We start from the raw sequence: 13498 nt of genomic DNA on the forward strand, positions 1-13498 counted from the left end.
CCTGGTTTTAAATCCAAACTGAATACACTGAATCATAAAGTAATCCAATGGATCGAATGGGCACAGTACACTATGCTACCAAAAACTATAACCAAGATTTAACACAAGGCTCCCCAAACTTGGCAACTTTTAAGACTTTTGGACTTCAGCTCCCAGAATTCTGGGAATTGAAGTCCACAAGTCTTAAAGTTGGCAAGTTTGGAGACTTCTGATTTAACATTAAACCTGCTAGGGCTTTCACTGGCTTGCTTCAATGTGTTGTGTGAATTGGACCAGAAGAGTTGGATCTAGAAGAATGCTACTGTTAAAATAGTACAAGAACTGACTTACAACTCTTCATTTAGTGATCGTTCAAAGTTACAGTGGCTCTGAAAAAAGTGACTTAGAACTGTTATTCCCATTTATGTGACCATGGCAGCATACCCATAGACACAGAATCAAAATTTGGGTCCTTGGATCAGGTGATCATCAACTACAACCTTCCTATCTGGCTTCCAAGAAGCAAAGTCAATGGGGGAAGCCAGATTCGCTTCACATCTGCAGTGATTCGCCTAACAACTGTGGCAAAAAAAGTCGTAAAATGGAGCAAAAACTCACTTAACAACTACCTGGCTTAGCAAAAATATATTTTGAGCTTAATTGTGGCCATAAGTCAAAGACTACCTGTAGTACAGTATCTTATCACCAGAGAACAGGCTGGTCGCTTCATTAGTCTTCCTGCCATAAGTTTCCCGTTTATTTATTTCCATTTATGGTTCATTTCTGAAAGTGACCGGAGGTATGTAGTTTTAGCTCACTCAAGAAAAAGAACTTGGAAAAAGTCACGCGTAATGCTATGAAAAGTAAATGCCATTATGATTACCATTAAAATAGAAAAGTGCTCTTGTAATATAAAGTAACATTTACATGCTAAGTGGCATTTAGCTACTTAAGTAATCTTTGGGGCATTACTTATCCTCAAAGCAATATTCTCTACCAACACATATATTTTACTGAATGCTGATCACATAATCTGGCAAAAAATACTGCTCTACTTTATAAACATTTTGATTTCCAACAACAAAACCAACTATTTGTCAGTTTGATAGGCTACGTGGCAAATAAGAAAGAACGCTGTTCACACATACCAGCAATGGATTTTAAAAACCTGCTTCTCAAAGTCAATATGTAGATTCTGTTCATATCAGACATGCATTGTTAATTTTATTTTACTCTTTAATTTGGCCTACAGCAGGCAAGAAGCCAGGAGACGGAGAGTTCTAGTCCCACTTTAGGCACAAAAGCCAGTTGGGTGACTTTGGGCCAATCACCAGGAGACGCTGAATTCTAGTCCTACCTTAGGCCTGAAAGCTGACTGGGTGACTTTGGGCCAATCACCAGGAGACGCTGAATTCTAGTCCTACCTTAGGCCTGAAAGCTGACTGGGTGACTTTGACACCAGGAGACGCTGAATTCTAGTCCCTCTTTAGTCCCCAAAACTGGCTGGGTGACTTTGGGCCAGTTCCTCTCTCACAGGATTGTTATGGGGAAAATAGGAGGAGAAAAGTATACTGTGTGTCTTTGCCACCTTGAGTCATTTATAAAAAGATAATAGATAGAAATAAGTAAAAATAAAACCATATTCTGGTTTCGAGTGTATTTAATGTTTCCATAGTTCTGTTATGAATTTTTAAATCCATCATTATATGCGATGTTGGCAAAAATCATTGCCCAATAAGTAGAAAGAAGGATGCAAAAGCCGAGGGCACAATATCTCGGTCAATATATCCCTGTGCCCACCCATATCCTCTTTCACGCAGATCTCAAGTTTCTATGCATCCTTGCCTCTTGCAACGTCTCTAGGGGTCCCAACTTACCAAGGTGTGCCGCTTCATGTGCTCCCGCCGGGTGAATTTCTTCCCGCAAATTTCGCACGGGTAGGGTCGTTCTCCTGTGTGGGATCGCATGTGCCTCTTCAGGATGCACTGGTGCATGGCTGAGAAGCTGCAGTAGGGACACTTGAACTTCTTCCTGATGACCGTGAACTCATTTACTGAAAAGAAGCACAAGGCAATGCAGATTACAGCCCTCTCTTGAGGTTTGGAGTATGATTTGTAAAAATAAGGAAGGCAGGATACAAACAAACAATAAAATAGCCCATCTGATCATTTTTCAAAGAATCTCTGCAATGTCTCACAAACTGTCTGGATTTGGCTTCAGGAGGAAAAATTGTTAGCTTATCTTGCAAGCTTTCAACATTTTAAAGATAAGGTAACTTTATTGTCAATTGTTTTTACTATGAGCACACTGGTCCACATTAAAAATGAGATTCTGTTGCCTGCTCAACATTTTTATTTGTCTTGGTGACCATACTATATTTTGCAAGGAAGAAATTGGAACTGTATCTTAACTGCTTCCCCATTCAGGGAAAGGGCTAAAAGGGAAAAAAAAGTTTAAAAGACCCTTTGAGGCCAGGATATGGACCAACAGCTTTAACTACTTCAGCATCTCCTCTAGCAAAATCTGATCAATATTGCTTTATAAAATGTAACAGTTGTTTATACATGTCTGTTTGAGCATTCTGCGCTAGATGACCCATTATATAATGAGGCATCAAATAAGAACCTTTAATGAAAGACCATTTTAACAATTACAATAATTTCTGTAGATTTAAAATTACAGGTAATTGAACAAAAATATGGCTGTACATCTATAGGATATCTATTCCAGCTGGTGGGCATAGGTGTTCAAGGGGCAGGTTCAGCTAATTGTGGGAGATGGGTAATTTAAATCAACATTTGTTCATTTAATGGAATGACACTGTCTTTCAAATGCAAGTTATTAATTTCAATAGAAATATCCCTAGCTGTGAAGTTCTTGATGCTGAACTTAGTTGTTTGCCTGCAGACATTTTATTATCCAGGTAAGTTACATTATCAGTGGTGGTGAGTGTGAGGTTAGCTGCAAGTAGCTTATACTGCCAATTTGGTAAGGGTGTAGTTTCCTCCTTGGGGATTCCTGGATTCTGCCTGATTTATTTCTTGTTATTGTTTTAGAGTTTCATTGTTTTTTTTTCTCAGGTGCTTACATTATTTCTAAGTATTTTCTGGGCGTTTATATTATTTTCTGGAAATGAACAGGAAGATAATGGAAATAGTGCATAATTTTATGTTGCAAAGAAATTTATTTGATTCTGTCTGTTTTAGAATCTGGAATGACTCTCAGAGGTTTACATCTTAAAATAAATTTAGAACGGCCCTTCGAGGAACAATGTTAAGCAATACAATTGATTTAAAAAACAACCAACATGACAAAGTGATCAATAGGGCAATGTAACATTAAACTTCAAATGGCTCAAGAAAAAGCCCTGGAAAACTCTAATTGCCCCCATAGTTCTCACTTGTACATGCAATCCTCAATTTACAACCACAATTGACTCCAAATTTCTGTGGCTAAACAAGACAACTATTAAGCGAGTTTTGCCCCATTTTACAACCTTGTTTGCCACGATTTCTATGTAAATCACTGCAGTTGTTAAGTTGTTCCAAAGGTCCTTTTTTCAAGACTTTGTTTTTTCTTTGAAGACGTTTCGCTTCTCATCCAAGAAGCTTCTTCAGCTCTGTTAAGTGAATCTGGCATCCCCACTATCTCCGATAAACATTTACCCAAAAAGATGAAATATGTAACAATTCATATCCTAACTGCGGCCAGATTAGCGTTCGCCCAGTGTTGGAAATCACCCTATACACCTACAGAACAAATGGTCATCCAGAAAATATGTGATTGTGCAGAAATGGATAAATTAACTATAGCACTTAAAAACAAAGAGCCTTCAACATTTTACGATAATTGGAACTCTTGGTATAATTGGTTAGTCCAGAGATAAACTGCTTAATGGACAATGGGTAATTTAAGCATAGATATCGATAAGATGTGTGTATTCAAATTAAGGTAGGAGAATTGGATCTTGCAGACTGTCAAAAAGGATATTGTCTGTTTTTTATAAGTCACATTTTTCAATGCTGCTTTGTAACTCTGAATTTTGTAAATTTGAACAGTCACTAAATGAACTGTATTATATGTATAAATATTAACATGAATTTAGGATTGTTTCTTTAGTACATAATCAATTCATGTGTTTATGCTTTTTTTTTTTTTTTGCTTTTGGTTTCTACTACTACTACTACTACTTTTCTATAATTACTGCTGAGATTCTGCCAAAGTTTCTAAATTTATCACTAGTTCAAGATGTTGTTATGGGGAAAATATGAGGAAGAAGGCATATTGACTATATTTGTTGCCTTGGGTTATTTGTAAAAATAATAAAGACAGGATATAGATAAATAAAAAAAATAAATACAGCAAGAGCCAGATTTCCTATGAGGGTAGAACAGTGCAAACAGATACCCTGATTTAAGCTGCACCAACTTCTTAATGCTTGTACTGTTTAGAGGAGGGGTGTCCAACCTTGGCAACTTTAAGACTTGTGGACTTCAACTCCCAGAATTCCTCAGCCAGCTTTGCTGGCTGAGGAATTCTGGGAGTTGAAGTCCACAAGTCTTAAAGTTGCCAAGGTTGGACACCCCTGGTTTAGAGATTTAAATAATATCTCTTCACTGATGTAGGAGTGATGGGTGACTTCATCACAAATTCAAATATTTTGCTACAAGGTGGCAATATTTCTGAGCTCTGATGAGGCACTAAGTAATAATGTGTAACTGTCTTCTGTATGGATTTTTGATGTCCAGGCTGAGTCTGACCCGAGCAACAATGCCCTGATATATGGCGTGAGACCATAAACAACTCGTAGTGAGCCATCGAACCATAAATGCAATATACCAAAATCTGCACTTCATAACCAAGAACACCCCATGAGTGAAAAGATGCCTGTTTAGCTATACTATTGTCGTTCAGAACAGAAATACATTTTTCAGAAATAAGGAGATAGGTGTTCCGTTTAATAGCAGGCAGCTTTAAATCATTATCCCTGCTGAAATGAGGCAGAGCATCTCGGTAATCAGATACAAGGTCTGGAATCAAGCCAACTTCTTCACAATCCCAACTCCTAGGTTGACAAGGCTTACGTATTATATGTCAACACGAGACCTGTATGCACATTTAAGATGTGGTTCATCCCCGTTGCCGTGCATTTTACGCACTTTTTACAGGGTCCTAGATGTATTCTCAGACAGCTGCAATAACAAGTCTAATTTACTAGCAGAATGCACAGTGGTCTCACGGTTGGCCCTTCCAACGGAACTGGAATACTCTCCAAGTAAACAGGTGAGGGGAAGAATGCATCTTTGGTCTTCCTTACTGAAAGGTTATTTTATGTATTGACTTGGGCTTCTGTGCTGTACATTTGTGTGGGTCCATAGTGGCAATCCAAACATAGGGTTAAAAATGTTGCATCTTAGGTGGCTGGTATGCCTGGAGGCAGTCTAAATTTCCACATTCCCTAAAACCTTTCAAATGATCTTTTTTTTTTAGCCCTCTGGAAGCCCAATAAGATAGGGCAGGCTTGTTCCAGAGGGAGAGGGCATCGCTGGGAAGGCTTACCCATCAGTTCTATGTAGCTGACTTTTCCACCACCTACAGGGTATGTTCAACAGGTGTTCTCTTCCTAATCTCACTAGCAGGCAGTGGTTTCATAGGTATCCAGGTCCAGAACCATGGAAGGCTTCAAAGATAACCAGCACCTGGGAAGCTAACTGGCAGCCAGTGCAGCTCCCAAAATAACATTTGAAAGGTTTTAGGGAATGTGGAAATTTAGACTGCCTCCAGGCATACCAGCCACCTAAGATGCAACATTTTTAACCCTATGTTTGGATTGCCACTATGGACCCACACAAATGTACAGCACAGAAGCCCAAGTCAATACATAAAATAACCTTTCAGTAAGGAAGACCAAAGATGCATTCTTCCCCTCACCTGTTTACTTGGAGAGTATTCCAGTTCCGTTGGAAGGGCCAACCGTGAGACCACTGTGCATTCTGCTAGTAAATTAGACTTGTTATTGCAGCTGTCTGAGAATACATCTAGGACCATGTAAAAAGTGCGTAAAATGCACGGCAACGGGGATGAACCACATCTTAAATGTGCATACAGGTCTCATGTTGACATATAATATGTAAGCCTTGTCAACCTAGGAGTTGGGATTGTGAAGAAGTTGGCTTGATTCCAGACCTTGTATCTGATTACTGAGATGCTCTGCCTCATTTCAGCAGGGATAATGATTTAAAGCTGCCTGCTATTAAACGGAACACCTATCTCCTTATTTCTGAAAAATGTATTTCTGTTCTGAATAACAATATTATAGTTAAACAGGCATCTTTTCACTCTTGGGGTGTTCTTGGTTATGAAATGCAGATTTTGGTATATTGCATTTATGGTTCGGTGGCTCACTACGAGTTGTTTATGGTCTCACGCCATATATCAGGGCATTGTTGCTCGGGTCAGACTCAGCCTGGACATCAAAAATCCATACAGAAGACAGTTACACATTATTACTTAGTGCCTCATCAGAGCTCAGAAATATTGCCACCTTGTAGCAAAATATTTGAATTTGTGATGAAGTCACCCATGACTCCTACATCAGTGAAGAGATATTATTTAAATCTCTAAACGGTACAAGCATTAAGAAGTTGGTGCAGCTTAAATCAGGGTATCTGTTTGCACTGTTCTACCCTCATAGGAAATCTGGCTCTTGCTGTATTTTTTTTTTTTTATTTATCTATATCCTGTCTTTATTATTTTTACAAATAACCAAAGGCAACAAATATAGTCAATATGCCTTCTTCCTCATATTTTCCCCATAACAACATCTTGAACTAGTGATAAATTTAGAAACTTTGGCAGAATCTCAGCAGTAATTATAGAAAAGTAGTAGTAGTAGTAGTAGTAGAAACCAAAAGCAAAAAATATATATGCATAAACACATGAATTGATTATGTACTAAAGAAACAATCCTAAATTCATGTTAACATCATTACAGGGGCAAATTTCAATCTCTCCATAATTGCATAGATAGCTGCAGGAATGTAGAATAAATTGCAGTAGCCCAATTGAGACACGATGAGAGCATGAGCGCTCACCATGCGTAAGGTTTTCTGATACAGAAATGACCACAATTGATACAGAAAATGCAATTATGTGAAGGTTCTCCTGAGTTTGGCTTCTGCCATGAATTCCAAAGAACCCTCAAATTGTGAGCCAGCTAGAATAACAGATGAGCCATCTAGAATTAAGGATTGACCTCCTATAGCACAAAACATGAAAATAACAGTCCCGTGCATAAAAAAACTCAAACATTCAACAGACATGGTATTACTATAGCTCACAACAAAAGCCTTCCAAAACATTTTAAGCAAACCAAAAGATCCAGTAGCCCAAGAAGAAAAAACAGGGATCATCTACAATATACAATGCAAGGACTGTATGTAGAACTAACAGGCAGAAGATTGGCAGAGCAGCCCAAATTCTTGCCAAAAGACATGATGAAAACACAATCTGACAACACATGGATTGTTTTCAACCACAGTCCAACCACACACATGAACTGTTCTCAACCACAGTTTCAACTGGAAAAGTATTAGCGTCTTGGATTGAGCCAAATCCAAAAATACTAGGGAGTTCCTGGAAGTTGGGTATTCAGACAAATCAGCCATCAATAGACACAGAGACACACCACATTTACACATCATTAAAAAGAGATAATACCAAACCTAGAAAGGAAATAAAAAGACTACAACAGATCCTCTCCATAGAATCCAATATTAGATAAGCAGGGATCAACATCAGACAAACAATCAGGCAGAAAACAATTCTTTGATCAAGGAACCATCAAGGAGAACTACAACCCCACCAAAAACTGTCAGAACAAACTACAGCATGTAAACAGACAGGTAACCTCATACTGGCTGATACTGATAAGGTTATCTGCTTGAGTAATGAAACATCTGCTAGCAAACAATCATGTTTAGAGAGAACCAATCACCCCATATGTATTCATCTTTAAGGGTCCTAAGGTTTTTACCTAAAATAATGGCTATACAACTGTCTAAGTTCATTTTCTTTTATGACTACATTACATATTTAATCTTAATATCTGCTAAACCAAAGTTGTTATATCAGTTAGTATCAGCATTCAACTGCCTTAGAAAGAAAATCCAGTAGGTAAAAACTCTGATTAGTATATTGACACTATAGGTAATGGGGGAAAAAACAGGATTGAAGAACACAATAACAATTTTATAATCAATAATGCAGAAAATATGGATTTTGTCTCAATTCCTTATTTTAAAATCCCAATGAAATTTGGATTTCTGTAATCAAAGAATTATCAAAATAAGATAACATTATGTGTATGTGAGACTAGAAGCAAAGAAATGCATGGCAGTAATAAATCCACTTTCACACAAAAAAGCAATTACCGTATTTATCGGCGTATAACACGCACAGGCGTATAACACGCATCTTCATTTTAAGAGGGAAATTTCAGGAAAAAAAATTAAATTTCTAAATAAAAACTTTGAAGCAAAATAAGGGTAGCTCAGAACTTTTTTTTATTAATATTATTACCACTTATAAGGTAAATCAGTGGTCCCCAACCTTTTTGTACCAGGGACCGGTTTCAAGCAGAAAATTTTTGCAAGGACCGGGGGAGGGGGAGAGAAGAGAAGGAGGCGCGCTCTCGCTGCTCCACCATCCAAGGAAGAAACTGCTTCAAAGAAGCGGGGGGTGCTTTTCCTGTCGCCGCAGCTATTCCGAAGCGCCCGTTTCACCCCACTCCCACCCCGCCCGCGCGCTTCAATCCACAGTGTCCCATTCTGCCTGCCTGCCTGCCTGCCTTAGTTTCTGGTTGTTTGGGAGCAGCTTCGGCTGAGAATAATAACTATTCGCCTCTTTTACTCAGCCGAAGCTGTTCCGATTCAACCATTAACGAAGGCAGGCAGGCAGGCAGAACGGAGCACTGCGGGCGGGCGGACGGGGTGGGGGTGGGAGAAACGGGCGCTTCAGGAAGCTGCGGCGACAGGAAAAGCCCCCCGCTTCTTTGAAGCAGTTTCTTCCTGTGCTGGTGGAGGAGCGAGAGAGCGACTGAGAGAGCTGACCCAGAGAGAAGGACAGGCTTCGGTTGCTTCCTCCCTCCCCTTCTTTCATTTGTGTCCTTGATCCCCGATCCCAGCAGCATTCACCGAAGGCTTCTAACATTATATCGGCGATAACACGCATACATCATTTGCCCCCTATTTTCAGGGGGAAAAGTGCGTGTTATACGCCGATCAATACTGTATTCCTCTATTGCCCGATCATCTCTAGAAAAACAACAGTCTATTCACTCATCTGTATGGAATTCCAGGTAACTACTAGGTGTCAAGATGACATATGCCAACTTCAAACATATCAGATTGTTACAGATGAAGGACAAAGATTCAAGAGGAAAGGAATAATATTTGAGACTGAATAAACAGGTAAGAGAAAGTAGTAGCCATGGCAGTGCATCTCAGGGTGATTTCACTCTTTCCAATCAATAATCTAATCTAATCCTAATCTAATCATTTTTATAGGAGCTCAAGGCATCTTTCTCCAGGATTCCCCTTCTTTTTATTCCCACAGCCATTACCCTATGCTATAGATTAGGCTGAATATTTGTTTGTTTGATTTGTATCCTGTCTTCGTTATTTTTACAACCAACTCAAGATGGCAAACATATCCCGCACACCTTCCTCCACAAAGAAGAGGGGGTCAAATTATTCTCCAAAGCAGGAAAATAAACAATGGTTGGAAACTAATCAAAGAGAGAAGAAACCTGGAATGAAAGAGAAACTTCCTAACAGTGAGAACAATTAATCAGCGGAACAACTTGACTCCAGAAGTTGTGGGGGCTCCATCAGTGGAGGTTTTTAAGAAGGGCTTGGACAACCATTTGTCTGAAATGCTATAAGGTTTCCTGCCTGAGCAGGGGATTGGACTAGAACTGTGGTCCCCAACCTTCGTGGCTTGGCAGCCTGGCTGGGAGGAGGAGTGGAACTGGGTCACAGGAGCAGTGGGCTAGCGTGCATGCATTCACATTTTTTTACTACCAGTTCTGTTGGCATGGCCTGGTGAGCGTGGCAGGGGAAGGTTACTGCAAAATCCCCACACCCACTCACCTGCTTTCCAGCTCCGTTCTCCTGTGCAGGGCAACCAAAGGAGACCCAGCCAATCAGCTGGGACTCGAGAGGCAGAGAATAGATGGGGGCAGAGCCAGTTAGAGGTGGGATTTGCCGGTTCTCCAAACTACTCAAAATTTCCGCTACCGGTTCTCCAGAACTGGTCAGAACCTGCTGAATTCACCACCTCTGGCATGCATGCAGTTTGACTTGCGCGAGCAGCGGGTTGGCACGTATGTGCACGATTGCCCACTGGCCCACCAGTCGTGCAAGTTCAGCTGCGTACACATGACCGCTCCAGCCAGCCATTCACGCAGCCCAATTCTCCTCTCTCTTTTTTTTTGAACATTTTATTTGGGTTTTCACAAAAACAAAATACAAATAAAACATCTTTTTTGAAAATAGCATGGTCCCAGGTTATCACTTCTTCATACAGACACAAAACTCAATTTCATGCTCATTTTTATATTCTATTCCATATCTTATTACCATTTTATATTTTCTACATAGTTTTTCCCCTCTTTTAATTTTCTCAACTTTGTTTTAATTATCTCATCTCAATTCAAATCATTATATTTATACTTTTGTCTGTCCTGTTTCAATTTCACATTATCTTTTCTTATTAAGCAAATTTTTCCCTGTAGTTACCAATTAAAGTATGACACCTTTATATCCTTTAATTTTATCCATTCAAACTCTTATTTAAGCTTCAATGTATACCTTTAAGATTATAGCATTCAATATAATACATAACTTCAAATCAAGTTCTGCTTGGTACATTCTTAAAATAGAGATTATATTCTTAAAAAGAAAAAATTATATATATATGTAAATAAAACACACATTCCATTCCAATTCAATTCTATCATTAATATGCATTAAAATCTTAACATCTTTAACATTTCTTTTTAATTAAATATCATACTTCCTTGGGAACACTAATAAACTTTCCATAGTTAATTCTTTTTTTCCATATTTCTCACTTATATTTTTATAAATCATTACTAATTATTAAAAATGTTCCCTTTTAATTATCTCAATCATTTTAATTCATTTATTTATTAATAAACATCCCACTACATTACAGTAAATATTTTATCCATCATCATATTTTCTAAAATTATTTCTATTTGTAATATAACAATGCTATCTTATGTACCTTTGCAGAATTCCTTTTGCAATTAAATTTTCACCCATTATCTCTAAACAAGCTTATGGTTACAATCCTTATATCTTTTCTCTGTTTCTCCATTTCTTGTTTCTGTTTTTTACAACTTCTTTTCCTTGCCTTCTTCCCCCTCTTCTTCTCCCTCCCCTTTTTACCCCGTCTCTCTACTTCTAACTCTCTCATCTGTAATCCCCTCTTCTGTTGCTTTCTAATATTATACTTATCTTTCAAATTGTTCTTCTTTTTGGTTGTTTTTTCTAGTCTTAAACCTTTCACTCTCTTTCCCCCCTTTTCTTTTTTCCCCCCACTTAAAATTATTTGATCATTAAAGATGGCTTCTTCTTTGTCCCAATCTTCTTGTTCTGCAAGCGTTTCTTGTTGCTTCTCATAGTTCCAGATCTCCATTTCTAAGAATTGAAACACGAAGCCAAAAGAACTTCTCCCTTCTTGTGCATCTTCTTTCCATTTTTTAAGTTCCGTTTTCAGTTCTTCTAAGAGTGATACCATTTTAAAAACTTTTAAACAACCACCCGGTTAATTTTAGTCATCTAGATGCAAAAACCAAAAATCACCAAATAATCCAAATAATCCAAGGCTGTTTCTGCTTGCTTCTTTTTTCCACTTTCTCTTCCTGGAGTTCTATTATTTTGTTACCAAGTTTCAATTAAAATGTATCTTTGAGGAATCTTGTTAAAATTCCACTGTAAGTTCCTTTTAATTACAGTTCCATTCCTTAATTCCAGGCAGTCTCCTCCATTTTTCCAGATCCTGCCTTTTTATTCTTTTTTTTTCTCCTTTCCTGCTTTTAAAAACTTTTAAATGTCCAGAAATCTTTATTATCCCTTTGACTTTTATTTTCAGCTTAGATGCCTATTAATGTCAAAGTGGATTTTTTTTTTCAATTTCTTGCTTAAGTCTCTTAGCAATCAGTATAAGGAAGGGAAGGGAAAAAAACCTAATCCTTTCCCTTCTCTCTCTCCTTTGCAGCTTCAAAATCTTCTTTGGGAACAATGTTGTTAAGTTTAAATTCCAGGGTACCTTATTTGTTGCTTTTGCTGTTTGACCCGGTCAACCAAAATTTTATCTTCTTATCTTCCTCCTGCACATTCTTTTCCAGTCGAGTTCTTCTTTGTGGTGGCCATTTCTGACCACCGCTACAACCGCCTTCAGGAAAGGGAGTAATGGCCAGCTGGGGAGGAGAGGTGCGGCTCTCCTCAATCCTGCTGGCAGTCTCCCCCCTCTTCACCACCTCTACGGGGTGGCTTAGCCCCAAAACCAGCCGGCTCGGGGCGCTCCAGCGGCGAGCACGGATTGAAGCCTCGGAGAGACGAGGTTTCGGTCTGTCGCTGAAGAAGGTCAAACTGGAAGTCCCACGCAGTCCAATTCTAAATAGGCCCGGCAGTGGGCCGTGGCCCAGAGGTTTGGGACCCCTGGATTAGAAGACCTCCAAGGTCCCTTCCAACTCTGTTATTCTGCTATTCTTTTGTCCAGATGACCTCTGGAAGTGCTTGGAATTGGCTCACAGCTTGTAACAATTACCTTTGTCAATGAACAAAGTTGCAATGCTACACACTCCTTGAAGTAAACCTTGCTGGCATAATCAGCTTCCACTGAACTGTAAACCCAAGTGGAAACAACCTGCTGAGAACATTTTGCATAAGCCCAACCTTTGGGGAATTCAATTTAGTGGGACATGCATGGGAGCCTATCCCAGACAGCCATTTAGCTTCTGGCCTCAGAAAGTGATCTGCTGTCTCCTTCTTAGACAAAAATGCCCCCACATATTCCAGAAGCTTTTTTCCCCCCGAGTATCAAATCTAATCTGCTGATCTCTGCCGGTCTTGCTGTGTTTTCTTCTTTCCCCACCCACTGTTTGCCAAAGAGCACAATAAATTATTTAGCAGTCGCCAGACTGTAAAATTGCAGGCTAGCTGTGTTAATTGGAAGGAGACATGGGGGAAATATTTGTTTGCACACTCATGCCAAACATTTTGCTACCGGTAGTCCATAAAACAGAGCAAGAGAGCTTGAAACATTTGCTGTTCAAAAGGCAAAGGTTGTCTTTTAAAAGCCTCATAAGGTTGAGGATAATTTCTACCAATTTCCACATAAGATACCACAGGGGGAAAATTTTGATACCACGGGTTTTTTTTTCCTCCCAGTTCAACTCGGTATACTTTGTATAAATAATTTTTTTAAA

The 13498-nt window shown here is 39.0% G+C and overlaps 1 protein-coding gene across 2 annotated transcripts in view; it reads right to left on the bottom strand.

Moving 5' to 3' along the window:
• The window catches only part of ZBTB46 (zinc finger and BTB domain containing 46), a 117031-nt gene that overhangs the window by 36564 nt on the left and 66969 nt on the right, over positions 1-13498 (bottom strand). For both annotated transcript variants that reach the window (XM_087962344.1, XM_087962343.1), the window contains exon 4: positions 1857-2032. In XM_087962344.1, the coding sequence (XP_087818470.1) occupies positions 1857-2032 (176 nt within the window). The remainder of the gene's footprint in view (positions 1-1856; positions 2033-13498) is intronic.

Source organism: Notechis scutatus, chromosome 3 (genome assembly GCF_049901735.1).
Source record: "Notechis scutatus isolate UNSWTSFEM ecotype Mainland chromosome 3, rNotScu1.2, whole genome shotgun sequence".
NCBI classification, from domain to species: domain Eukaryota; kingdom Metazoa; phylum Chordata; class Lepidosauria; order Squamata; family Elapidae; genus Notechis; species Notechis scutatus.